Below are 27,560 nucleotides of genomic sequence, written 5' to 3'. Positions count from 1 at the left end.
AATCACAACTCCCATGATGCTATAGCATTGATCCAGGGCAGTTAAAGTGGTGCCAAACTGCATTAACTCTACAGTGTAAATGCACTCACGATCAAGTAATGAACAATTATAGGTGTGTAGAGATTCCCATTGTATCTAATTTATTTTTAAAAAAATAACCATCCAAGCTCCACTTCTGATTTACTACCCACACAGTCAGATAAAGCAGTTGACCAAAGCCTGGAAAAGTTACTTTGTAAGACTACAAATATGAGAATTTTCAAGATAGCAAAGTCACAGCAGGATATATCATTCCTAAATGTAAGTTTTCTGAGTTCATCATCCAGTATTTGGATAGCTCCAGTTAGCTCTCTTCCTCTGATAACCATTAGGGGTGTGCAATTCAGCAAAAACCCATGCAGTTTTCAGTGTCTGGTTTTCAGTTGCCCACCTGCTCCATTTTTAGGGAGCTTCCCGAGTTCGGGGGGGGGGGGCGGGGCGGGGGTCTGTTTTCATGCCGAAAAGATTTGGTCCATTCCCACCAATGGGGAAACTTTAGAGGCTCATTTCTCCATCATTTTAAGCCTATTGGCATGACTTGTAAGCCACATTTACTTCTGCAAGCCTGCCAATTTTCAGAATGTTTCACCAATCTACTAATTTTGGGAGGAATTTTTTAAAGTTTCTACCATAACATTTTTAAAAGAAGAAGAAGAGTAGGAGGAGGAGCAGGAGGAGGTTCTGGGAATTGAAGTCCCAAATGCATGCCACAAGAGGGGAGGAGAATGGACACAGTTCAGCCAGGTCTCTGAATGGCTGTGAAAGAAAGTGAGAAATACACAGAGAGAAAAACCTCAACTCCCATCATGCCTCGGGAGGGAGCACAAGGCTCCTTCAATGCTTGCATAGCACAAAGTGCTTCTGGGAAAGCAAGTTCCCCCTTGCCTCAAGGCAGAGGGCCTTTGGGAAGGGATGGAGGAGGCAGCCAGGAAGAAAGTAGAGGAGGCTTTCCTGATTAGTGAGGCTGCTCTGCCCACATGCCACCTTGTCCACCTCTGGTAGAGTCAGTACCACTCAGCCCCTTTGGACCCTATTAGCCCCCATTAACCAAAAAGATCCGGCTGCTGTGATCTATTTTAGCTAAGGCTTCAGCTGCCCCTGCCTGGCTTGTTTTCATGAATTTGGCAGCCGAATCCTCTGAACCATCTGGAACCCATTTTCAAAAACGGAAGTGTTCACAGGCCTAATAACCATTACACTCTACAGTTGGCACCATGTTTTCATGTTTTGAACTCTCTGAATCCCTCAGTCAACAGTTTGGCAGCTATAGTCCAAAACAATAACTTGTCTAAGCTCTGTTCTAGTATTTCTCCACTCCCATTATGCCACTTCATAGATGTTGGCATCACTTGTCAACAAGGGCTCAGCGTGCGGTGCCACCTGTGAGCCATGTGCGTCTCTATTCCCTTTTGTATCTGTATTATAATTCCCCACCTCTACCTTCTAGTGTGAAATAACAGTGTGGGGAAGTTATTCCAATTTTAATTCTGGTGTTATAAATAAAATATGAGATTACAAAGATAAAGAATCACATCTCACATTTTAAAAATAAAGAAGATGAACTACCAAACAGAAAAAGTCTGTCAGTTTGCCCTTTCTAGTTTTTATTGCCTGAACTTCTGCTATGTCAAGAACCACCTCTCTCTCTTTTGAAAAATATGTTATTCTTCTGGTTTTGTAGTTATCATGTTCATCTGGCAAACAGATTAGCAACGGGGTTGTTCAGCATAGGACAGCTGTATTAGCTGTCAGCATATGTCTTTATTTGTGGAACAGAGACTCCATAGGCTTGGACTGGAAAACATTCAAATCTCAAAATGATAAAAGGCAAGCAAGTAGGATATTCATAATATCTATCTTGTTAGCTTTCTTAAAAAGCAAGTTCTCAAATTGCTAGATCGCGAGTGGCTGGCATATTCCATCAGTGCAGTACTCACCGGGGGTAAAAAGAAAAAGATAATAATCCAGAGAAGCTGAATAATTTATCAGTGTTTAAAATGAACTAGTTTCTCCTGAAGACTTGCTCCAGTTTCAGTGTGTTCCATTTCGACTTGTTTTTAATTCCCTTTGATTTCCACAACCCACCCTTTAGTGACAGCAGGGATTTCCTAATGCTAACAACTAGTGATGTACAGAGTATTACTGATACAAGCAGCTATCAAAGCAAGCTAGCAGCTGATTTAAATGGAAGAAAAGAAAATATTGCCTATTGAAAAGGGCTAAGCAGCAATGTTTCCTATTTGCTTGATTCCCTCCCCTCAATCTTACACCAGAGAGGTAAAACATTTCCATTAAGGAAGTTCAAAATCTCACCAAGGACTTGTATTGCCTATCAAACACTGGTAATGTGTATGCCCCCTTCTCTTCTACACCCAAAGAGGCCTCTGAGCTATACCTTGCCAAATTAAAATGTTTTTGGTAGAGATCAGAAAAGTTATCATTTTTCGACTGTGGAAGTGTTTACATGTGTCTTCAACAACTATTGATTTATGGCAACACCATGAATTTCATAGGGTTTTCTTAGACAAAGAAATGGAGAAGTGGCTTGCCATTTCCTTCTCCCAAAATATATCATATAGCACCTGATATTATTATATTGTTTCCCATCCAAGTAATTATCAGACCTGACTTTGCTGAGTTTTTAAAATGATCATCAGAATCTGGTGACTTCCGAGTACTTTTTAGGGAGGAACTACAGTACCCCAAATTTCCCAGGCAGCCTGGCCTCTTCACAGACCTGCAGTTCACAAAAGTAACCCTTTTCCTAGCTATAGTTTCTGAATGCAAACTGTAAAACAAAACTGAGTGGCCATATTCCTGTACAGTAATCCCTCCACATATGTAGTTTTGACTTCTGTGGTTTTTATTATTCATGGATTTCATTTAAAAAATGTTCTCTCTGGGTATCCAGTGTAACTCCTTGATCAATTTCCTCTAGTCAGGCTGGAGGACCTTAAATGTTTTAGAGATAATACCTCTGTAGGAATTTCTTCATCTTCAAGTGAGATTCCATAGTCAGCTTCCAGTGGAAGACCGAAAAATTTCAAGAGAGGTGTTCTCTCAAGAAAAAAAACATAACAATTTTTATTCACTTTTTTTTCAAATTTCACAGGGATCATGTGGCCTTAACCATAATGAATGTGGGGGGGACAGGACTGTATTTGCTTTTGAATTGGAATTCCCATGATCCTTCATCATTAGCTATGCTGGGGACGATTGATGGAAACTGCAGTCCAACAACATCAGAAGGGCAGAATGTTTCCCATCCACTGTTCTAAAGATCTGAATTGGATCTGCTTTTGTATGAACATGTTTGCAGTTATGATTTAAAAGGTGTTTGTGGTTAATCAAAGCACACACATATATGATGCACAGGCTCTATCATATCTGATGTTTCAAATGAGACTTCTACTTAACTGTTTTTGTCTCATCAAATGCCATTTTCTTTGTGTATTTGTTTGCTTAATTAAGAGATATTGCTAATACATTGGCTAGGAAAAAATGAGTCAAGGTTCAGTAGTATGTGTTGGGAACATATATTCCTCTGCACCAGTGAAAAAGATGGAATTAGCTATGACACACATTCATGAAATCAATCCCCTGTCCTGGTTTGCCCTGAAAATAATCACTGAAACTCAGGCCACACATCAATCTGTCCTACAAAAAAAACCCAAAGAGGGTTGGTAACTGTGGCAAGTTTGAGGGCTATTTTTGTGCCCTGAGATACTCCAGGGACTACACAGCTAACTAAAAACAAAACAAAATAAAACAAAACAAAAAAGCAGGGAGCCAGAAATTCACTTCTGGTTCTCAAAAGATAATTATGTTTAAAATGCCAGACAGTTCAGAGAAATAGTAAGTAAATTGTTGCATAAAGAAGCTTGGGGGAATATTAGCGGGGGGGGGAGGGGGGTATAGGGGAAAATGATCAGGAGGGCAAGAGAGCTAAATGAGGATTCACATAGGCAGTGACCACAGAATATTGACAGTCTGTTAGAAATAGAAACAGAAAACTACAGGGAATTGAATGGTACATATATCCTGGAAAGGGGCAAAACTCTTTGGCTGGAATCCACACAAAAAGTTGCAGTTCCCACTAGTTGATTTTATTATTGTTGGCAATAAGCAATTCAATTCCTTCCTGAATCTATCCAGAGTTTGGAGAATTACTTTTATTTTTGCACAGTTGATGGCCAAACTAAGGCCTGCAGGCCGGATGCAACCCTCCAAGGTTATTTACCCACCCCAAGCCCTAAACTTTAGCCTTAGGGTTGTCCTAAATCTGAAATGACTTGAAGGCACAAAATAGCAACAATCCTAATTAACTTGACTCTCTCATCAGCCAAAAGCAGGCCCACACTCCACATTGAAATACTGGTAGGCTTGTGCTGGTTTATATTGTTCTTTGTTTTAAATATTGTATTTTTTCATGTTTTTTATACCAGAAATAAGATATGTGCACTGTGCATAGGGATTGAATCATTTTTTGTCAAACCATAATCTGTCTCCCCCCCCCCCCCCCAAACAATCAGAGGGACTGTGAACTGGCCCTCTGCTTAAAAGGTTTGAAGACTTGGCTTCAAACATCCAAGGAGGATGCCATTTAGTCCAGTACATATGATGGCTACCATGTCAAAGAAGGATTAACTATAACATGAGAGACAGAGACAGTGCATAAACACTCTAAACCAACATCCAGAGTATTCTGATCTGCAATGTGGGCAGATTCTGAATCATACAGTCAGATGTTTTCTTGCAGCAGATGATAACATTAGTCTCAGCCTTAAGGTCAAAGGAAAGTCCCAAATTCAATTACTCATATTACATTTTGTGGATTCTGCTGAAAGTGTTCTAGTAATCAATATGCTGCCTGTTTTTAAGACTATGATTGATTGATTCCTTTTAACATTGGCAAGTTTGTAAATTCTATGTAAAAAATGTAGCTGTTCAGCATGACCAATTAACACGCATGATAAGAGATAGAGCCAGCAATGAATATTCTCTAGCTGTCTTGCTAACAATTTAAGGGAGTATTTATAGCTAGCAGAGAGATCCAGCATGGTGTAGTGGTTTGAACATTGGACTATAACTCTGGAGCTCAGGCTTTGCATCCCCACTGGGTCATTGTAAACTCACTCAGTGTCCATGGTCAAATCACACTCTTTCATCCTCAGAGGAAAGCAAATGCAAATCCAACTCTATACAAATCTTGCCAAGAAAACATAATGATAAATTCAACTTAGGGTCACAATAAGTTGGGATGAACTTGAAGGCACACAAGAACAACAATATAGGTAGCATTTACCTATCCCAATCTTGGGGCTTGGAGTAGGAAGATTTTTAAAAAAAAACCCAAAGAGGAGAGTCAGGCAAATTATAATGACTGGGAAAATTAACTATAAGAAGCCCCTACCCTGCTGCTATCAGTGAATGGAAAGATACACGCATATCTTTGTTCTTGTTCTCTTTTGACCTCTTCGTATGGCCCTTGGAGGTGTGCCGTTTCACTGGCAGTCACAGGCAAAAGGGAAGGCATGTGGGGTGCCTCCAAATGAGCTGTCAGAATTTAAAACATAATTGAAGACCCAACTCTTCTAGCAGGCCTGCTTGGTGAATTTTAAGTTTTAATTTTAATCTATACTTTATCATTGGATTTTAACTTGTGTTTTAACTCTGTTAATTTTGTTGTATGTTTTTAATCATGTTTTATCTCATGTTTTAATGATGTTATATCCCACCCCAAGCTGCAGGGAGAGGTGGGTAAAAAATTATTATTATTGTTATTACTATTATTATTGTTATAGTCCCTCTCTTTTTCCAGCGATGCCAGGCAAAGTGGGGCAAATCTGTCGCCCTGCGCACAGCTCCCTCTCAGTGACGCTTTCCCCATCACATGGAAATTATGCAAGGGATAATAATAATAATAGCAATAATAGCAATAGTAATAATAATAATAATAATAATAATAATAATAATAATAATTGTAATGAGGCCCAAGGTTGACTGAACCACATGTTTTCTCTTATATCTGAGGCACAAAATGATTACTTGTCAATACAATTTAAAAGACTTTCCACAGGCTAATACAGTTTGCATGATGGATCCAGGAGTTGTTTTTTCAAAGGCTGGACACTATTAGTTTCTTCTGTTAGATCAAACGTGTCAAACTCATTTTTATTGATGGCCACATCAGCCTTATGGTTGCCTTTCAAGGGCTATTGAATCCATGGCTGGAGAATCTGTGGATACAGAAAGCCAACTATATATATATATTTTTTACATAGAGGTCAGTGCTCTTTAGTTTTTACCCAGTTTTGGTCCCCAGATGTTATTGAACGACAACTCCCATTGCTTTGATTATCTGCCATGTGGACTGAGGGTAATGGGAATTGCAATCAAACAACAGTTTTGCTCTGAGGTTGCGGAAAGGTTAATGGAGATTTTAAAGTCAGACATCATATCCACAAGCCTTGTAGATAAATCCAAACCTCACTATCTTGACTAAGCAGGACAAACAGCAGGCTTGTATCACAATTCCCATCAGCTGTAGTCATGGTTTCTAATGATGAGGAATACAGGAATTGTAGTCCAGCATCTGGAGTGCCACATAAAATGATATGGCAGACGGGATTCAGTCTGCAGACCTTGAGTTTGACACATGTGTGTTAGATCATATAACTGTCACCAGAACGACATAACATTTATGCTGTGAGATGAAAGACCTGACCTGTTTGTGTGTGTGTGTGTGTGTATGTTATACTAAAATCATGGCAAACACAAATACAATGTTTTTCTGTGCCCATTATGGCTGTATCACAGGGAAATGGTTATATTCTGCTTTGGTCAATTGGTTCATCTCATCCAACATTGTCTACTCCAGTCATCTCCGGTCTGGAGTCCTCCAAAAATGTTTGCCCTATAGTTCCATTGTCCAACAGCAAACACAAGTAATAGCCATGTGGGCTAAGGATTATTGGAGCTGTAGTCCAACACATCTGGAGGGTGCTGGGTAATGGAAGACTGGGTACCCATCTACACAGCCACATAATGTGGTATAGGAAATGGATTAGCCTGAGGCATCCAGGTGATTATTTCAACCTGGAATAAACCTGATTATCCAGGTTTATTCCAGGTTTAACAAATACCTACAAAGGTCCAGATCATATTGAAAAATCCAGACATTTGCAGGTATGGGGCAGTGAGGATTGTCTCCCGGGCTTTCAATTGAGGATCCAAGCAGGCAATCCCCACAGCCATCCCTCCTCCCCGGGCTCAGGCAGCGAATGGCACAAAAATTTTCATGTTTTTTGTTAGCCAGATGAAAATTCATGTAATATAGGCAGCCCATTTTCATTAGAGGGAACCAAATACAAAAATGAGATGACACAAATGAAACTACACAAAACAAACAGCAATTCCATACAAAAGCACAACACTAGTTCTTAGCATTTCTGCCTGAGGATAATCGCTGCTTAATTGGTATCTTCTTTAAATTGGTGGTTTGAATTTAATGCTATCTATTGGCAAGTTTGTACCCAGTTTATTTTAAAATAAATAAAGGAACTTCTGATTTCATGTCAATGCTTTACTCCAGGGAAATTCTTTTAGATAGCAATGGGAACTTTGCTTCAATAAAGACGACAGCCTGAATAATTTTCAATTGTATTTTATTAAGAGGTGAAATTGCCTGAAAGCTTTACCTTAATAACTATGAAAGGCAAGAGCTATGTATTGCACATATTTTCAAGGTATATAGCAATCAGTTCTTAATTTACCCATATTGATCTCGTTTTTCTCTTTCACTGCATGCAACTCCTCTTCATGAGTAAAATTGTTAATCATCTTTGAATTACATGCAATCTAATATGGCATGTATGGAACTCCGTAGATTGCAAATAAACTTGCAGGAGCCCACCAAAGTCTGACCTAAGGGAAGTTGACATATTATAGCCAAAGAAACCAATGGTGGACACCTAGTCGAGAGAACTGAAAACAGTAGAAACCCATTATATGGGTGAAAGTCTGGGGTAAAATGCCAGCAAAAGCATAAAACTAGAATTGTATGGATGTCTTTTTACACAATCTGACTGAAGACAAATGATTAACTCAATAGTCTTAGTTGCAGGTATGTTCTTCAGTCCAATTAATATTCTCAAGTACAGTAGACCAAACAAATCCATTATTGCATGGATAATCCAATATATCCAACTGATTCAATGAGTCCACTCTAGTTGGAATTCAAAATTGGATTTAGGCCAGGAGAGGAAATTGTGCCTTCCAAATGAAACCCAGAAGTGGCTGTAGGTCCACTAAGGGTTTAGTTTTGGGGGCTTGTGAGGAACCCTTACTCTGTTCTAAAACAAATCACTCCTAGAGGTCTGTAGGAATGGGAAAAAAGTTTTTTTGAGATGTGCCTTTGGAACAAGGTATGTTGTATTCTTCAAGCAGTTCATGAACTGCAAACATGTCTATGGAGGCTTGACAGCACTCTGTTGCACCTAGAAATGATGCAGTGGAGACTTCAAGGTTGAATTCCTCCCACCCCTCTTGTAAGTTCTGTTGTGTCATTTCCAGTAACAACTGAGGGCTTTTAAGCCTCCAGGAATGGAAACTCTCTGCTTTTAAATTGTTTAAAAATAGAAGAGTTGGTGAGGGAGGATAAGGGGCTGATGATTTCGCATGGGAGGGAATGTACACACACAAGAAAATCATGGGATCTGCATCTGCTGTGTGGCCTAAATCCCAAGAATTAGGATTTTAAATTTTAAATCCTGGTTCCTTTCAGGATTTAGCCCTGTCTGGAAGAGCCCATAGTCTTCACATGGAAACCCTAGTGGCAGGTAGAAAAATATACAAGGATCCTTTTCCCCTTCCCCCATTATTTTTAACCCTCTCACTTAAGTATTTGAATTACTATATTTCCTCATTAAACCATTCCTTTTAATTAAAGACTAAAAAATGAAATGTCTTAATCCAACTCTTTGGTCAAACTCTTAGGCTATTAAATATTTCAGAGAAGTATCAAAAATGATACTTTATGGCAGTCTCTTTTTGTCTTATTTCCTTTCCCGCTCCCCCTTGTTTTGCCTGTCTCTTTCTATTTTGCATGTCTCTCTATTTTGCAGACCTGCATGGTCTTAAAAAAGAAAAAAGAAACATAACACATTAATTATAGCTGTGGCATAATGCATGACATAAAAAGGAAGCAATCCAGAGATGCATTTTTGTGGAGTGGAAAAAAGGAGGAACAGGCCCAGTTATAATGCAATTATCAGAGCAAGTGAGCTGTAAAAACCTCGAATGGTTTCTATTTGCTATTTCTCTTTTTTATATAAAGAAGCAAACTTACAATTCATATCCCACAACCCACTGGTGCACCTGCTGGCTTACACTGATAAGAAAAATATCAGTACTGTAAATGCATAGCCTTTGATAAGAGAAAACTAGTTTTAAGAAATATTCCTACGTGCTGTCAAAAGGGGCATGTTTGTCATTAAGAAGAAATATTATCAACATACTTTATTATTATATTTTCAAAAAATCTGTGTGGTGTCAAGCCAATTTGGCAGTCCCAGTTTCTTTTCAGCTCGGTAATAGTTGTACCTAAATTCTCAAGAGAAATCCTAATGCTTGTCTGTTCTGCAGATACAGGGATTTTAAAAGGGGAATATTTGGGTCTTAAAGACAATGTTATTAAATTATGAGCAATAAATTGATAGAGCAGAACTGGTACTGAGAACTTGAGTAGTGAAGCCAATGCAAATTACTGTGGGAGGGTGTGTCTGTATTGAGGGACTCCCTATCTGGGGAAAGTTGACCATTGACTATTAAATGTATTCATGATAGTAAGAATGTTAAGGGTCTTCATTTTCTATGTGCATCAAACCCTACCTTCATTTTGGAATGGTGAGAGAGTGGGAGAGTAGGAAGAGGTGTAAAACGTATTTCCATGCAGACCGTGGGCAAAGCCTTATTCGCCTCTACTGCACATACTGTATAGTCCATATACCACAGGGGCATGGTAGCATATTCTCCAGCAAAATAACTAAGCCTATTATTGCAAGCCACCACTTCAGAATTTTCTTCCATTTGTGCACACCATAATTCATCTTGAAAGTGACATGGTAAAATACTTGAGGCCAGAAGATTAATGGGAAGAAAATGTGGATTAAACATACACATAGGCTGATGATACATCATTTGTGAACAGTTCAGTAAGGTGAATCTGAAGGAATGGATTGTCTCCTTGTCAGTCTGGCACAGCAGAGGCCTAGTCTACATCATGAGTCCATTAATGAAAAATGAGCTTATTGGAGAAAGAGATATCTCTACCATCTTGATAGCTGTACCTGACAAACCAATCTAGTTTCTCAAAACATGTTCATTAAACCAAGATAGCAGATGTATTACAGCAACCAATGAATTATTTATAGCTTATGGCAGGACTTGGCAAGCAGAGTTGTGGTATATGGGACTCCACCTGTTGTACTTCAATTCCCCGAATCCTTAGCTAGGAATTGTGGGAGTTAATATCAAGATTAGCTGCCTCCCTAGTTGAGGATCAGTGGTTTATGATGTACCACCTTTAGTTTTCTATACATTTAATGAATAAGTTGCAGGGTCTTAGCTTTATATAGGTAGTCCCCAAGTTTGTTCATAAGTTGAATGTAAGCTGGGACATTTATCTCTCCCTCTCCCTCTCCCTCTCATAGAGAGGGATTAGCACCCCAGTGGTGTTTCTTTTGCTATCTGTGCCCCTGTTTGGAAGATTTCCCCTCACTTTCTGTTCCTGTGAGAATTGGATTTAGAAAAAATTGCCTTGTTGTGGAAACAAGGATTGGTGATCAAGCTTCAGTGGAGACACTTTTTCCCCCATGATAACTCTTTCAGGAGTGAATTTCTCTTCTGAGGGATAGATTTCTCTTACTTCCTGTTGTCTCACCCCCATTCTTAACTATGAATCATTTGTAATTTGGATGTTTGGAACTCAGGGACTGCCTGGATTGTATATGTCATACTTGTGGAATATTTGACTTTGCTGTCGACATAAATCTGAAGCTTTGGTCCTCTGAATGTTTTGGATCTCAACTCCTAAAAACCTTAGGCAACATAGGTCTTGGCAAGAAATTGTGGGAGCTATAGTCCAAAACATACAGAGGTCACCCTGCTTCAGGGAGAACATCCTCTCTCTCTCTTTTTTGCAATAAAGCCATGGGAAACTCTACGGGAAGCTTGTTGTTTATGTTCAAGAAATGCAGTAATTAATAGAGGTGTGGTAATATGAGCATTTCCCTCACTTAAATGTCTTCAAAAGTAGAATCATAGAATCATAGAATCATAGAATAGTAGAGTTGGAAGAGACCTTATGGGCCATCCAGTCCAACCCCCTGCAAGAAGCAGGAAATCGCATTCAAAGCACCCCCGACAGATGACCATCCAGCCTCTGCTTAAAAGCCTCCAAAGAAGGAGCCTCCACCACGGCCCGGGGGAGAGAGTTCCACTGTCGAACAGCTCTCACTGTGAGGAAGTTCTTCCTGATGTTCAGGTGGAATCTCCTTTCCTGTAGTTTGAAGCCATTGTTCCGTGTCCTAGTCTGCAGGGCAGCAGAAAACAAGCTTGCTCCCTCCTCCCTATGACTTCCCTTCACGTATTTGTACATGGCTATCATGTCTCCTCTCAGCCTTCTCTTCTGCAGGCTAAACATGCCCAGCTCTTTAAGCTGCTCCTCATAGGGCTTGTTCTCCAGACTCTTAGGTTACCAATAAGCTGATAAATATAAACTATAATGCACTTTTATTTTTATTGCTGATTGGTCATCTAAATAGTTGTATCCCTTCCCCTTAAGTGCTTGCAGACTTTGCTAAATTGATCACTTTAGGCATTTCTTGGCTTCATAAAATGGTAAAATCAGTGTCCATGTCCACACAATATGAAATGGCATTTCTTCAGAAGTCAGTAGAACCTCTGGCATTGATTTTAAAGGCATCTAGTAATATTACTGAATTACAATTTATTATTTCATTCGTCCAGTAATTCTCTCTCTCTTTCTCATATTTGTGGATTTATAAAGCACCACAAGTCTACTTTTAACCAGAGGTATAACGCAGGAGATTTATGCACTATGTTGCTATTCAAATGAGAAATAGCTGCTTCTAAACTAGCTTAAGCAAACTCATTACATCCAAAAGCAGACCTTCAGTTGTACAGATTTGTGTTAATTAAAACCACATGCATGCACATTTGCTAGAAAAGAGAAAGCATCTTGATCTGTATACCCATTTACTAGTAAAAGGATGAGAATATGTAGCCTCCCAGATGTTGCTATACTAAAACTCTTACCTTCCAGGACTATAGTGGGAGGGGTAGTCCAGCAACATTTTCATGACTACATTTCCTCTGCACCTTCTCTGGCATATGTCATTGTACTTGCTAAAAAAGACCTAACTGGAACAGAAAATAGAAAAGACAGGGAAATCTGCATTTCGGTACAGGTATGTACAGTGTATAAGTTCAACATTTTGCTGCATTTTGAACTTTTAAGCAGCTTGCTGTCAACAATTCAGGATGTTCTTCTGGAACAAAATGGATTGCTGAGCCAAATTCCAGTCAATTTATAGCAGCAATCCACCTGAATAGAAAGTCAGGCACATAAGAGAATCAAGCCTTTCTACTGACCTTAATATTTCAAGGCAAAGCAAGAATTTCTAAAACATTATTAGATGCCTTGAAGAAATCCCATTGTTATATTGCAAGCTATTTATAGGTGCTGACTTTATGGTTCCAGAAGTAGGATGAAGTTTCTAGTTCACAGATTAGTTGAGAGAAAGCTAGGCATGATGACCCAGCAAGTCTTGCTCTTGGAATATGGCAACCATATCTGAATTTTGTCTCCTCTGCCCATTACATGTAATCCTGAGTGAACATGCTTAGGGTGAAACATTGCCATGTGTTGAACTTCTTCTTTTTATGTAGAATACAACCTGGGATATCACTCAACCTGGGATATCACTATTTACTTGTTAAGAAGTGTTTTGGTCTTCGTCTTACAATACCAGAGCAGTATACAATATATAATTATAAATTCTAATTTAATAGTCACCAAAGTATGTGTATATGATACATAACTAGCAGCTATAACAATAGAAGGACATTCAATCCCACCATCCTAAGACTGATGGATGCAGGAGGAAGAAGCCAACATGAGCATGATGGTTAAAGTAGCAAACTCATTTTTGTTGTCATCTCTGTTATTTGGTCTGCTTAGCACACAAATGGCCCACTTCTCTTCCAGCATGAAACTCAAAATGAAATGTCTCCCACCCAGCATTTATCAATTTAATTTAAAGTTAGTGTATCATATGTCTTCAGACCATACCCTAGAACTGTTGTTGCCCAAAAGGCACCCAACAGATGGATCCTAATGCGATTGATTAGAAATGAAGGTTATTGTCTGACTTCTCTGTAGGTGTGCACATGCATACTACATGCTGCCAGAAAATCAGGACTGAGGTCATGCAAATTCTGCACTGAGAAAAAAAATTAATTCTATGACCTACATAAATATGCAAATGAAATTAAAGATAGAGATGTATTTGGCTTCATTTCAACAATGTATTCTAAAATGCTTGGGGTGCTGAATTTGGAGCCCAACAGATATTTAGAACTGGGGAACCCACACAAATGTAATGAAAACCTACACATTTGTATATTTCCCTGTCAGCATTACGGAAGCTACAACTGAGTTTTCTTCAGACTTGGCTGCCTCTAATTTCCCTTCTCCTCCATCATCTCAAGTTGCTTAAAATTGTGGGAAAGATTTAAACATCCCCCCCGAATGCATGTAAAAAGGACAGCATGTGTTTATTTACCATATTTATATGCTATATTTTTACTAGTGGCAATTTATAATGTGAAATACAGGTTTTTTCCCCGTGTCAGGTGTGACTTGAGAAAATGAAAGTTGCTTCTGGTGTGAGAGCATTGGCTGTGTGCAAAGACGTTGCCCAGGGGACACCTAAATGTCTGATGTTTTACCATCCTGTGGTTTCTCATGTCCCTGTAGTAAAATACAGTAAAAACCCTGTATCTTTGGGGGATAAATTCCCAGCTGAACTGTGGTTATATGAAATTGTGGATACAATTGAACAGCATTGAATTTCCTCACTTCCAATCCCAGTATACCATATAGTTGCATTGGAGGAATTTCCTCACAATAATTTGATTAACCGAGTGCTTATTTTTATTCTGTACACTGTAGATGGAGTGGGGACAGAGTGAGCGTGTTAAGATGATTATCTCAAGCATTCAGTAGAGATGCTGACAAAGGTGTGGTTCAAACCCAGGATGGGTTTGAACATCTTGGCCTCGTAGACTATGTTCTACACTCTCAGGAGATCATCATATTAATATAGTAGCATTAGAGTTTATATCAGTGCTAAAAATTAATCCCTGACTCCTCTCTCCTCTCCCTTTTAGCTCAACATTTTGCTTCACCCCTCCTTGACATTATATCATTAAATTATACCCATCCCTATATTCACACTTTTTTTAGACACAGCATCTTCAGCAGCTGCTAAAATTGCCTCACAGAAGGGAAGGTGAGCCTATGCACACATTCCTTTGAGGAGAAGGTGAGAGATCAGGCAAGAAAACCAAAGGCATTCAGCACATCTGTGATGGGAAATAAAACCCGAGGCCTCCTGCATGGCAGGAACATGTCTATTTTTGGGTTAGCAAGCGTTCTGCTGGCGGAAGAGCTGATATTAGAAACTGTCGAATTGCACAAACCTTTTGAGGTCACTGAGTCCTAATGATAAGAGAAAGATTATCTTTAAAAGCTGACTTTCTAAGAGGCTGTAGTAATCCCTGAAAAAAGAGAAGGTGTTCTCTTGTCATTAAAACTGAGCAAAGCAACATTTAAAATCTGAATCGGTTATCATGACATCTGATGGCCCAACTTCATATTTCATGGATTCTGCCTTCTTTTCTTCTCAAGACTAGGAAATATATATTTATCAAGGACTGCATCATATGACTTCACTATTCCACTACAGTCACATTATAGTTAATCGTGGATATATACTGCAATGAGTGCCTTTGTCGCAGTTCTATTCAGTAGTGCAATTGCACCAGTTCACAAATCTGTGGCCCCATGGTTGTACTTCCGCACATTCTCATAATCCCTCCTTCCTACACTACTACTGTTCCTTGTTTTTTAAAAATATTATTTCATTTTATGCGATTAGAGAATTCCAAAAAAAGAAAAGAAAATATAAATACAAAATAAAAGGAAAACATACAGCTTGTGAATAGCAAGGGGGAGGAGGAAGAAAAGGAGAATCCCTGCTATTAGAAGGGATATTAGGTGATAGGAATATTGTAGGATTGGTAGCTATTGATGGATTTTACCCATGAATAGCTAAGGATGAGAGAATTATGAGGAGGAAACATGGCTGCATGCTGCACATGGCAGTGCCAGTTTACCTGCCTCCTGCAATAAAGTCCCAAGGCTGTGGAAGGCACTTCAAATACCCTAACAGTTCAATATTTATTGCTGGATAAGCTTCCATGAGGCAGAAAGTCAATTTTCTCTCTCTCAACTTTGCAACACTGTATTTGCCTTGCATGAGAAATTCATTAATCAGTAAAATTTTGTAAACCTCTCATTTTTTCTTTTACTGTTAATTAGGGTTGGGCTCGAATCCTGTTTCATCTGTTTCATTCGTGGTTTTGTACCGTTTCGTCCATTCAGATTGCATGGAACGGTACAACCCCACAGGAACAAAAGAAACAGTTAAATGAATTAAAAAAATTGGTTGCTGTTTGGTGGGCTGATTTTCATCACTTGGCTGTAGGGCCTCGGTCACAGGGCCTTCAGCCAAGCATCAGGTGCTTGATGCTCATAGGCCCTGCCTGCTGGGCCTATGAGCTTCAAGCACTCGATGTCTCGTAAGACCGGCTCACAGGGCCTGGTGCTTTGCCATCCAAGGCCTGAAATTTTTTTTTGGACCTTGGGCAGAAAAGCCCATTCGTATTGGCATCCATTTCCGTCAGTGGCAGATGGAAACAGAAATGGGGCCATACAAATGGAACAAAAAGAAACGGTAAGTAATTTCATACAAATGCATAACCTTACTGTTAATATATTTGTTTTTATAACACCACCATACTTCTGGAATTAGTCAGGACTACTGGAGTTGTAAATAATTTCAATTGACCTTATCTATTTTGAAATTAAACTAACCTAAAGCCTAACAGATGCATTACTGCATACGATTTTGTGGATTCGAATCCACTTCACTAAATGTATGAAAGTCTTATTCTCATTTGCCTGTTTACGTACAGACTTGGGTATTGAGGTGAAAAAGAAAAGCATTGTGATTATATGGCATGGGAATAAAAAACATATAGAGATAATACATTCTACTATACAGAATCAATCAATCAATCAATCAATCATGTAGGGTTTCTGAAGACTAAGTCTCCCTATATGGGCCAGTGAAAATTTTAAGATCCTTAATCTCAGCATCATCACAGAATGTGTTGTATTTATTATATTTGTAGTAGTAGCAGCAGCAATAATAGTAGTAATAGTAGTAGTATATTTTAATGCCCTTTTGTGATAGTATCAACTATCAAGGTTGACAAATGAGATAATAGTGCATCATAGTCAGTTTCTGGGCCTGGCCTGAGTATTTGTCTGTTCTTGATGATTAGACACTTAGAGAAGGCAAGTCACTGTCGATGCTCGGGGTATATGTACTGTAGATTCATGCAGTTTAACACCACTTTAATTGCTGTGGCTCAATATTATGGATTCATGGAGTTGTAGTTTTACAAGGTCTTTTGCCTTCGCTACAAAAAGTCCACATATACATATGTACTTTCCAAAGTCACATTGATTCAGTGGGTTTTCTTTAATTGGGGCTCATGTTTATGTTTAAGCATTATCTTTTTGGAGAAGCAGCATTTCCCACAATTGTGCTACTTCAAATGTCAGTAATAAAACTTTCTGAGTTAACCTTCAGAACAATTAACATTCAGTACAATATGTAGGATTTTTGTGGGATTCGGGGAGGTGATCTGTTATTTAAATTAGGAATTTAGCACTGAATAAGATACATAAACAACCTCATACATATACTGTATATGAAAAAGATCTGTTCAGTTATTTGGAAAGGGGAATCTATAAACTTTCTGTCTTTCCAAGATATCAAACATTATGTGCAAAACGTACTGAAGTGCCAAATCTGCTTTTTATGCTATGCATGTATTTGCATGAACCATTTCTCCATTAAAAAAATAAAACACTTCTTGATAAAATGGATCCAATCCTTCAACATCACGCCCCTAGTGAAATAAACATGCAACAAATAACTCCGTATGTTAACACAAATAAAACAGGTGATCTTTCATACACAACCATGTGGGATTAAATGAAAACTCTAATACCTGGAATCTGTATCCGCAAATTTTCAACTCTTTACCTTATTAAATCTATTTTTGGAGGTTTTTTAATTCAAGTGAAGGCAAATGTTGAAACAGAACATTTTGTTGACATACAAATATTTATTACAAATTTTTTGCTTTCACTGATGCAGGATTAGGCAGGAGTGAGTGAGGAAGATTGGCCATTTACTTTTTGTAGACTGAACTGATGTTTTTCCAAATATTATCAAGTTCCTAAAGCCATCTCCAATCTGACCAATAATGAGGGATGATGGGAATCACCTTTCTGCTATATCTGGAGGGTGACTTTTAACTCACCTGATAAGATAACAAATCTATAGCAGAGGTGGACATTTGCCAGCATTTGTGGGCTGCATTGCCTCCACATCCTCTGTCTTCTTGATTAACTGTCCTCTCCTGAATCTAAAACAGCTGGCAGGGAAGTGAACATTGCAAAATGCCTCCAAAGGGTGGAGGATATTTTTAGTAAAATCAAATGCTATTTGGGAGAAAATTTTGGCCTACATGCCATATTGTCTCCACCATGGACTACAGACTATTACAGCTCAAAGAGTGTTCCTTGAGTCAGCAGCCTTGAGTAGTAGAGGGCTCTCTGCTTCCTAGAATGTACTCCAGGGTAGCAGCCAGCAAACAAAAGGAGACCAGATAAGAAGAAGAAGAAAAAAAGGAAAAAAATATAAAAATATATATAAAAAAACTTTGGAAACCTGGAGCACTGCAAGCCTTCCAGCCAGCTGGGAAGAAAACAGTTTGAGGCAAGCCGAGATTCAGCAATGTGATCCTCTTCTTGCCTTCCCTCCTTCAGGGAGGCTTAGGCTTAGGTGTTTTCCAAACAGTTGCCAATAAAATCTTTAAAACTGCATTAGCTTCATATGAACAGTCTTTAGTAAAAGTAAAGAGTTCAAGGGCAACAGTCTTCAATTAAAATTGAGAGTTTAAGATAATATAAGAGCAATAAGATAACAGCTTCAGAACTTGCCCTTGAGCTCGGCTGACGCTGCTCCTCCCGTACCTACAGACTATTACGCCTTACAAGTGAAGTCACATGACTGTACTGCTGTACACATTTTCTTGAGTGTAATTCCTCTTGAACTCAAAAGAGCTGTTATGTGCCTTCAGAGCCGGCCCTAGGTATTTTTCAAGTGTAGGCGAACAGAATTTTGGCGCCCCCCCCCCCAAACCAATCACTGAAAAATAAAAGCGTTGGATAAGTGAAAATGTTGGATAATAAGGAAGGATTAAGGAAAAGCCTATTAAACATCAAATTACATTATGATTTTACAAATTAAGCACCAAAACATCATGTTTTACAACAAATCAATAGAAAAAGCAGTTCAATACATGGTAATGTTATGTAGGAATGACTATATTTGCGAATTTAGCACTAAACATTGAACAGGGATATAGAGCAGTGTGGACTTAGATAACCCAGATAGCCCTCAGTATTTAAAAAAATCTCTAAAATCAGGACAATAAATAAACAACAACACTCTGAAAACAGAAGAAATCCAGACAGTAAACAATCAGGGACAGCTAACACCTCCCAAAAAAAGATTCTTCCAGGCAAGAAGAAGCCAGGCCTTGAAGCCACAGGGCCATTAAATGCTAATCAAGGTGATTAATTACAACATTCACATCTGCTTCAAAGAAGACTTCTTTCTCCCACCCTAGACTTTCTACAGATATATAAACCCCACATACCTAGCTTCCAAGTTCCCACAGACCTCACAATCTCTGAAGGTCCCAAAGGTGGGCTCACGTGGTGTGAAGGCGGGCCCGCGCTGGCCGGAAGGCCCAGCGCGGGCAGTGGGAGGCCCAGCGCGGCCGCCAGGAGACCTGAAGGAGAAGGAGGCGGAGAGTGGCGCCCTCCTCGCAGGACGATGGTGCCCCCGGGTCGATGGCGCCACAGGCAAATGCCTAGTTCGCCTTATGGTTGGACCGCCTCTGCACTGTGCCTTTAAGCCATTCCCGACTTAATTTGTTCGGGGGGGGGGGAGCTTGCCTTTGCCTTCCTTTGAGGTGGAGAGAGTATGACTTGCCCAAGGTCACACATTAGCTTTCCATGACCAAGTAAGGATTTGAACTCTGACCGCCCACTGCTTTATCCACACTCAAGCCATTATACCACGCCAACTTTCAGGAGAGTTCCTGTTGTGCCTTCAAGTCATTTTGAACTTAGATTGAACTCAGGATAAATTTCTAAAATCATGGGTGAGAATCATGGGGCCTCTAGATGTATTTGGACTTTGATTTCAAGTTTCCCTATGTAGCATAGTCAAGTTGGAAGCAACATCTTAAATTATTATATAAGAAGAGCTGAAAGGTTGTATGATTCACATCCCTCTTCAAAGTAAAACATTCATATGATTGGCCAAAGTCCTGGATATCTTAACAGGGGAGTGAGCATCACTGAACATAGTGAGATTACTTTTGAGTAAACATTTGTACTGTTTTTTGTTCGTGTCAGGAGTGACTTGAGAAACTGCAAGTTGCTTCTGGTGTGAGAGAATTGGCCGTCTGCAAGGACGTTGCCCAGGGGACGCCTGGATGTTTTTGATGTTTTTACTATCCTTGTGGGAGGCTTCTCTCATTGTCCCCACATGGAGGTGGAGCTGATAGAGGGAGCTCATCCGTGCTCTCCCCGGGTTGGATTCGAACCTGGCAGCCTTCAGGTGAGCAACCCATCCTTCAAGTCACAAGGGTTTAACCGACTGCATCACTGGGACCTCCATTTGTACTACTTATACTCATGCATAAGTTGACCTCATGTATAAAAAGTGCAGTTTTGGGACTAAAATGACAGATTGTGATATGACTTGTGGATTGGTTGATTGTCATTCCACACAGAGAGAAAAGCAACAGCCCCATCTCAGAGGGTCAGGCACATTTGGCAACCACTACTATCATTTTCCCACCAAAACATTTCAAAAAGCCAGAAGGGGGAGGTTTTTCTTTTAGGTTCTCCTGGGACTGAGTAATAATAATAATAATAATAATAATAATAATTATTATTATTATTATTATTATTATTATTATTATTATTATTATTATTATCTCTACTCCCCAAAGGGACTTGGAGCAGCTTACAACAATGTGACAGTAAAAACAAAAATAATCATAAGCATATAAACAATAGAAATTAAATAAACAACCAATATGAAACAATATATATAATAAAAGTTGAAACATCATATTTTAAGTATTATATAAAATAAGTTAATCAATAAATAAACAGGGAAAAAATACTTACACCATACCTCATAAAACAGTTAAGAACACCCCAGCCACTGTTCTAGTCTGATTCAGTTAAAAAATTCCCATTGAAGTCATGCATCCATTGGCTACCATTAACCATTTTCAAAAGCCTGTTTCCATAACCAAGTTTTCAACTCTTTCTTAAAGATCAATAATGTGGGGGCCTGCTTAATCTCCCTGGGGAGGGCATTCCAGAGGCAGGGGCCACCACCGAGAAGGCCCTCTCCCTCGTCCCCACCAGTCACACTTGTGATGGAGGTGGGTCCATGAGGAGGTCCTCCCTGGCAGATGTTAAAGCCCAAACAGGTTCATAGGGGAAGATGCGGTCGCAAAGATAGGTTGAACCTGAACCGTCTAAGTTCTCACTTTGTGTCATTCTACTCAGGGGAGGGAATGGCTCATCTTTTTATGAGAAGAGTATACCGTACTTACATTGACCCATAAGCTGATTTGTTTGACTAATATTTTCGTCCAGTTTGTCATTCCATGTGGAACTTCACTGTTGCATGTCTGTGAAGCAACCACCATAATGAGTACATATTTGAAACTATTGCCTTCATTTATATCTGTGGCTACCACACCTGAATAATTTGCTAGAGCTCTGTTGAAAAATCTTTAGCATTTTCACTGCTCATCCAGAAAAAAAAGGATTGCCATGGTAACATCATCATGGAAGAATAGGTCAAGTTTTTATCAATATTCCTCAGGCTTATGCTGTTAAGTTTTTTCTTAGAAGTCAACCCTAGACCAAAAGGCAGACAGTTGCGTTTTGAAATTAAAGATAATTTGATCAGCTGGTAAATTAGTACCAGTAAGTAAGCAAGATGAAATCAATAAAAGAGTTAGTTCTACATAGAGGTTCACGTCAAGGTTTAATGAGGAAAATCAGGATTGATTTACAGCAAGAAATGGAAATGAAATATGGAAATTAATTATCCTGTGCTTTCCATTAGCATGAAAGTCAGGCATAATGAAACAACAAAAGGGCCGCAAATTTCACTGTAGGAAGAGGTGGATCAGGAAAATAGATATTGTTCAAAGTCATTTTTAATATTAACATTAACTTGAAATGTTATATTATTCCAATAAATTATGGGGGAGGGAGTGGAATCAAAAGAGAATGAAGATGTCCTTAAATCCAATTGCATTGAATGAAGTTTAACTACTCACTTAGTTTGCATGGAATTCATTTGTATGTGCACAATCCACGAGAGGTTTCTTGTTCCAGGTCCATTAAAGTAATTGGTCATATTTGTTTCAGGGATGTGAGCTTCAAAATTATGGTTATGCTCAGCATGTTCTTCTTATGCTCATAAAAGCGCACGGCCCAAAAAGCCATTGACAGTATATGTAAATGAAATCTTAATGTAAAACCATCTATTAAAATTATTGCTGTTATCATCTGATAGTTTTGGGACCTTTGTTTATTTTGTAATTTGGCAAGTATTCATTAGACACCAGGAAATAATCATAGCAGCCTATAAGAAAATATGAAAAATGGAAAGACAGAAATCAGCATTATAGGATGTCCATGTGTGTTGTTTGCAAAGGATAGTCCTCTATTAGAAAGTCTGACCATTTTGGTTTCATCATCATCATCATCATCATCATCATCATCATCATCATCTTTATTTCTAGACCGCCCTCTCTCCCCAGAGGGATTCAAATTTAAAATCCTGTCCAAAGATAAAAACAAGGGTCACTTGTTTTTATTGCTGGGTTAGAGTAATTACTACTGTTATATGGAGAGATGAAGTTGTATTTGGGTGACACAGATCTACTTATTGTGTTGTGACATTTGAAAATATGAGATTAAGGCTTTCTCAGTAGTAGGACCAGGTTATGGAATACTATATTGGGCACCTCTTCAATGGCCTTTTCAGTTCAGTTAAGTGAAAACAGGTAGAGTGGAGATGCACAAAAAAGCAACAGCCAGAGGGAAAATTAAGGTTCTTCTCATCTTCCACCTTTTTCTCCTGTGAAAAAGAAAGCCAATAATGGCAAAATGTTAGTGATAAAGCATCACTTTTTTGACTAAGGATCGTCAACATCATTATTAGTTAATTTTTTGAAGAGAATGCTATAAATATTTAAAGTGTTGCATAATTAAAATATAATTTTAACAGAGATGTTACAAAAGTGACTGTTTTTTAGCAGGGATATATATTTTTAACTTTTCTTGAAAGAACCAACAAGTAATTTTAGCAATTTCCTTCCCACTGCATGAAAGTCTTCAAAAACCACATTTTTCACCACCTATTTATAATTCAGGACTTATTTAGTGCAAAATTCACACATTATTGTTATATATGTGAAACGGCATTTTCTCCACATGTAATGGCTTTTTCTGCACAGAAAATATTTCAATGCAGAAATCTCACTCTCAGGGCAGAAAACGGTTTCCTGAGCATGAAATGCTGTTTTATGCACCAAACACCTATGCCCCAAACTGCAAATATTTTCATTAGTCCAGGATTCATTCCATTAGTTTCTTGATTTTCAAAAACCAAGTTTTCAAGCATTTTTTGAATATTTTCAAATATTGTTTCTATCCGTGATTTGTCAGCTTCATTTTTGTTTTTTAAAATGGATTATGATATATTAAAGACATATTACTCATAAGTAACATGTTATGCATTATTTATAGAATGTAGTGAAACATGAGTAGCATGTTACTGTGTTCAGTAAGATTTACCAGCACCAGAAATAAGGAATATTTTGTCTTCACTGTATCAGAAAATACCCTCTTTCTTTGAAGGAAGCCAGTGTTGTTAATTTTCATGCAAATAAAAGACTTGGCCATTTTAACTGTTACTGTTAGTCTTAAAGACTGGAATTTGCCAGCAGTGTGCAGTTATTTCTCTATATTTTTGTTTTAGGACACAGCTGGTCAAGAAAGATATAGGACAATTACTACAGCCTACTACCGGGGTGCAATGGGCTTCATTTTAATGTACGACATCACCAACGAAGAATCTTTCAATGCTGTGCAAGACTGGTAAGTAAATTTTGCGATAGGGATAAGTTGGAGTGCATGACAATTGATGGCCTAACTGCATTTCTTTTGTTGCTGTCCAGGCTGATCACAGATATTTTCTACTAGAAACCTAATGCAAATAGCCTTACTCCGATTCTGAAGCTAAAGTGCATGGTCTCAAAGGCAGGCCATGTTATTTGGGCATGTGAATCAACTAAAATCCCACATGCATGTAATAGCCTATCTACAAATACAATAATCACAATAACTTAATAACTAACAATTTGCATCCTTTTTGTGATGTTACATACTTCTTGCCTTTTTCTGTGTAATGGTAAGGCTGATTCTGGTTGATGTGATTCTCTAAGATCTGAGGACCAGGCTATCTTAGGACAGACCACAACTTAATTTTGCTTTTAAAAGTCTATCTTACCTGCATGAATTTGATTTTAAGACTGTTTTGCATTCAATCTCCTTTTTCTTTTCATCAGTGTCATTTATCAGATGCTTACTCTACATCCAGATCACTATTGTATAATTCACAGACTATTTCAGTGCTGAAATTACCTTATTGAAGCAGTTATACATTGATGGTACTGATGTGACTGACCATAGGAATGTCTAGGTATATGGAAATAGCACTGCTTAATTACCATATGGAAGAAACAAACTTGGCAAGACGCTACTTGTGACAAGTAGCTAAAATACTCTGGGAAGCTAAGGTTGTCTAATTCCCATTAAGCATGAAAGTTGCCGGCACCAGATCCCATCTGTTCTTGGAAGCTAAGTAGGGTCAGATCTGATTAGTACTTGGATGAAAGACTGCCCATGAATATCAGGTTCTGTGGGTTATATTTCAGAGAAAAGAACTGGTTAAGCCATTCCTGAGTATTTCATGCCCAGGAAAACCTTATGAAATTCATGTGGTTACCATAAATCAACAACCAAGTTGAAGGCACATATACACACATAATAAAAGCTCTAGCCACCATTTAAAATCTAAAGACATTTGAGGTCAGTGTACACCCTGCAGATGTGTTTTCTGCTCCTGGTTTAAAGGTTTAGCAATTCTAGTTTCCTTCACACATACTACCCCTAATCTCTCCAAGGGTGGTCTACAGCTCTACCTCTTTCTATATGATAGGGACCCATCTTGCATCAAGCAACTATTTCTTTAGCCTTTCCTTGCCTGATGGAGCTCTTTTCCTACTTGCCTTCCAGTAATCCCTCCCTCTTTCAGCCTTCCCCCTCCATATTTGTTATCTATCTAATGCAGATTATAAACTATTTGGGAAGAGATTATCAATAGGGCATTCTGTATTGGATGTTGAGCCCTTTATGTTGCATCATTGTTAAATTAGAATAGTAAATTTATGGTAGAAAGTTAGAAACATAAAGATTCTAACATTTCTGAAACCAATCTGAAAGTTATAGGGAAAACTGGGTACTAGTGCCGTTCAATTATATACTTCATTGAAATAGCACAGAACAGAGTCAGCAGTTAATAATGAAGAGTAGGCTGAGAATTTTGCAAAATGCTATTTAAAAGCCTAGCATTTCTCAAGTTTTCCTTTAGTTCTTTATCAAGAGACACATTCAGCTGTAGTCTAAAAAGTCTCTCTTGCTTTAAAAATAAGATAATACATTATAGGTTTTTAAAAAACAACCACGGCCAAGTATTGTTTAAAAAACCAGAATGCTTAAAGCATTGTTATTGTGCATGCTTTAGTATTCCTTCCACATTGGTGTTTCTAATTATATATAGGAAGAAACATCCAGGAGCTGCACCCCCTCACACCAGACAAACCCTGTGGGAGCCACAAATAGTGGGTTTCCTACAACAAAGAAATGACAAAAGGCAGCAAATATGTGGTTTATTTACCCTTAAGATTCTATTTTTCCATTGTAAACAAGATACATATTCATTTGTGTTTTGTTTACTTTGGCACAGAATACTCAGAGGTGGTTTTACTGGTTCCTTTCCCTGGAATATAGCATAAAAGCAACTGGTATTTGTTGGCAGTCTCCCATCCAAGTGCTACCTAGAGCTGACCTTGCTTCACTTCAAAGATCAGGAAGAAATGGGTGTCTTTAGGGTATTTAGGTCAGATCCCATAGGGATCCTTGGTCTTCCTCTGTCTCCTCCAATTTCCCCAGATTTGAACTTAAAATAGCTTACCACAAATTTAAAAAATGCATTAAAATTCATGAGAGACAAAGGAGAAAATGGGATTAAACAACTAAAAAGTTAAAAGCAGATGAAAATGTACATCATCAAATGCGCACACACACATACCAGCACAACAATTAGCAATATCAAGTGCAGTGTTTAGATGGCAGGTTTTATATAATCACTTATCAAATGCCTGCCAAAAAAGAAAAGCCTTTGCTTATCTGTGAAAAGATTCTGACTTTGTTCTGAAGAAAAGTGTAAGCCTGGCTGTTTGGAAAGCCTTTCATTTTCACATTGGCAAGGAGTAGATGTACTTGGGGAGAGGGCAAAACTTGGTCAAGATATGAATGCTGCCCAGCTCAAAACATTGCATTTGCTTGGCACTTAACAGATTGATCAAAATGTTTCAGAAACATGCTCACAATTACTGCAACCCCATTGTGTAACAGCTTAATAATATTCTTTTGCAAAATAAATCACTTGCTTGGGATATGCACATCTGTAAAAATCTAGATTGCTTTGCTGTGTTCAGAAAATTAGCCCTTTCAGAATATGAGTCACTGGAGGAAGGAGTAATTTAGCTCAAATGTGTTAGGGGAGTTGGCTCTATTTTGCCAGAAAACAGACTTATTTCTAACCAGTAGAAATGCTCAATACAGATCAGCCAACTTTTCATGTACAAAGGAACACAATGTGACCAGTGCTGAATCATATAGTTCATAATGGGATGGCCCTGGAAGCTCTGTAGAGAATAACAGTGACAAGATCATAGCTTTTCCAAAAACAGTTTTATGCTGATACAGGCTGTAGAAAATTAATGATTAACTGTGAAGGCTTCCACAGGCATAAGAAGGGGGTGGGAAAAAGAAATTGGTGCCAGCTACAAAGGCTGTGCATGGGGTTGCTTTGGCTTTGGGGAAGGAAGGAGAACTGCAATGGGGAAAGTTCAGCAGATGAGCGGCATCCATTCCCTGAAGCTGCTTTTTGGAGCTGCTCCCAATTGCCAAGCACAAAACATGACATTTTGCTTCTGACGTGGAACCTAAAAATGTATTTGAGAATGCAGTGAAAGATTATACTCAGAATTGTGGTTCCAGTCTAAGTCATGCTAGGGTTTCACAGGAAGACTTATAGATGAAGGGAATTGTCTTGTTTCTGCTTAATAGAAAAAAAAAGGTTTGTCTAGACCAGGGCTGTCAAAATGATTTTCATCGAGGGCCACATTAACCTTATTGTTGCCTTTAAAGGGCTGTTGAATCCATGGATGTAGAAATCTATGGATACAGATGGGCAACTATATTTTTTTAACATAGTGGTCAGTGCTCTTTTGTTTTTACCCAATTTGGGTCCCTGGCTGTTATTAACAACTCCCATCACCTTTGATTACCCACCATACAGACTTGGGATAATGGGAATTGAAGCACAACAGCACTTGAGATTCCAAAGTTCAGAAAGGTTACAGGAAATTTTCAAGTCAGACATGATATCCACAAGCCTTTTATCTATATTCAAAGCCCACTATCCTGACTAAATAAAATAGACTGGAGTGTTCCATATTTTACTGTATCACAACTCCCATCAGCTCTAGTCATCATGTCTAATGATGAGAAACACAGGAGGTATAGTTCAGCATTTGGAGGGCCACAT

General features: G+C 38.5%; 1 protein-coding gene across 3 annotated transcripts in view; it reads left to right on the top strand.

Annotated features, from left to right (window-relative positions):
- rab3c (RAB3C, member RAS oncogene family) overlaps window positions 1-27,560 on the top strand; it is a 158,880-nt gene that overhangs the window by 38,245 nt on the left and 93,075 nt on the right. For all 3 annotated transcript variants that reach the window (XM_062972394.1, XM_008102880.3, XM_062972393.1), the window contains exon 3: window positions 23,643-23,761. In XM_062972394.1, the coding sequence (XP_062828464.1) occupies window positions 23,643-23,761 (119 nt within the window). The remainder of the gene's footprint in view (window positions 1-23,642; window positions 23,762-27,560) is intronic.

Source organism: Anolis carolinensis, chromosome 2 (genome assembly GCF_035594765.1).
Source record: "Anolis carolinensis isolate JA03-04 chromosome 2, rAnoCar3.1.pri, whole genome shotgun sequence".
Lineage (NCBI taxonomy): Eukaryota > Metazoa > Chordata > Lepidosauria > Squamata > Dactyloidae > Anolis > Anolis carolinensis.
Note: the sequence above shows the minus strand (reverse complement) of the source record. Positions and strands in the feature narration are given on the sequence as shown.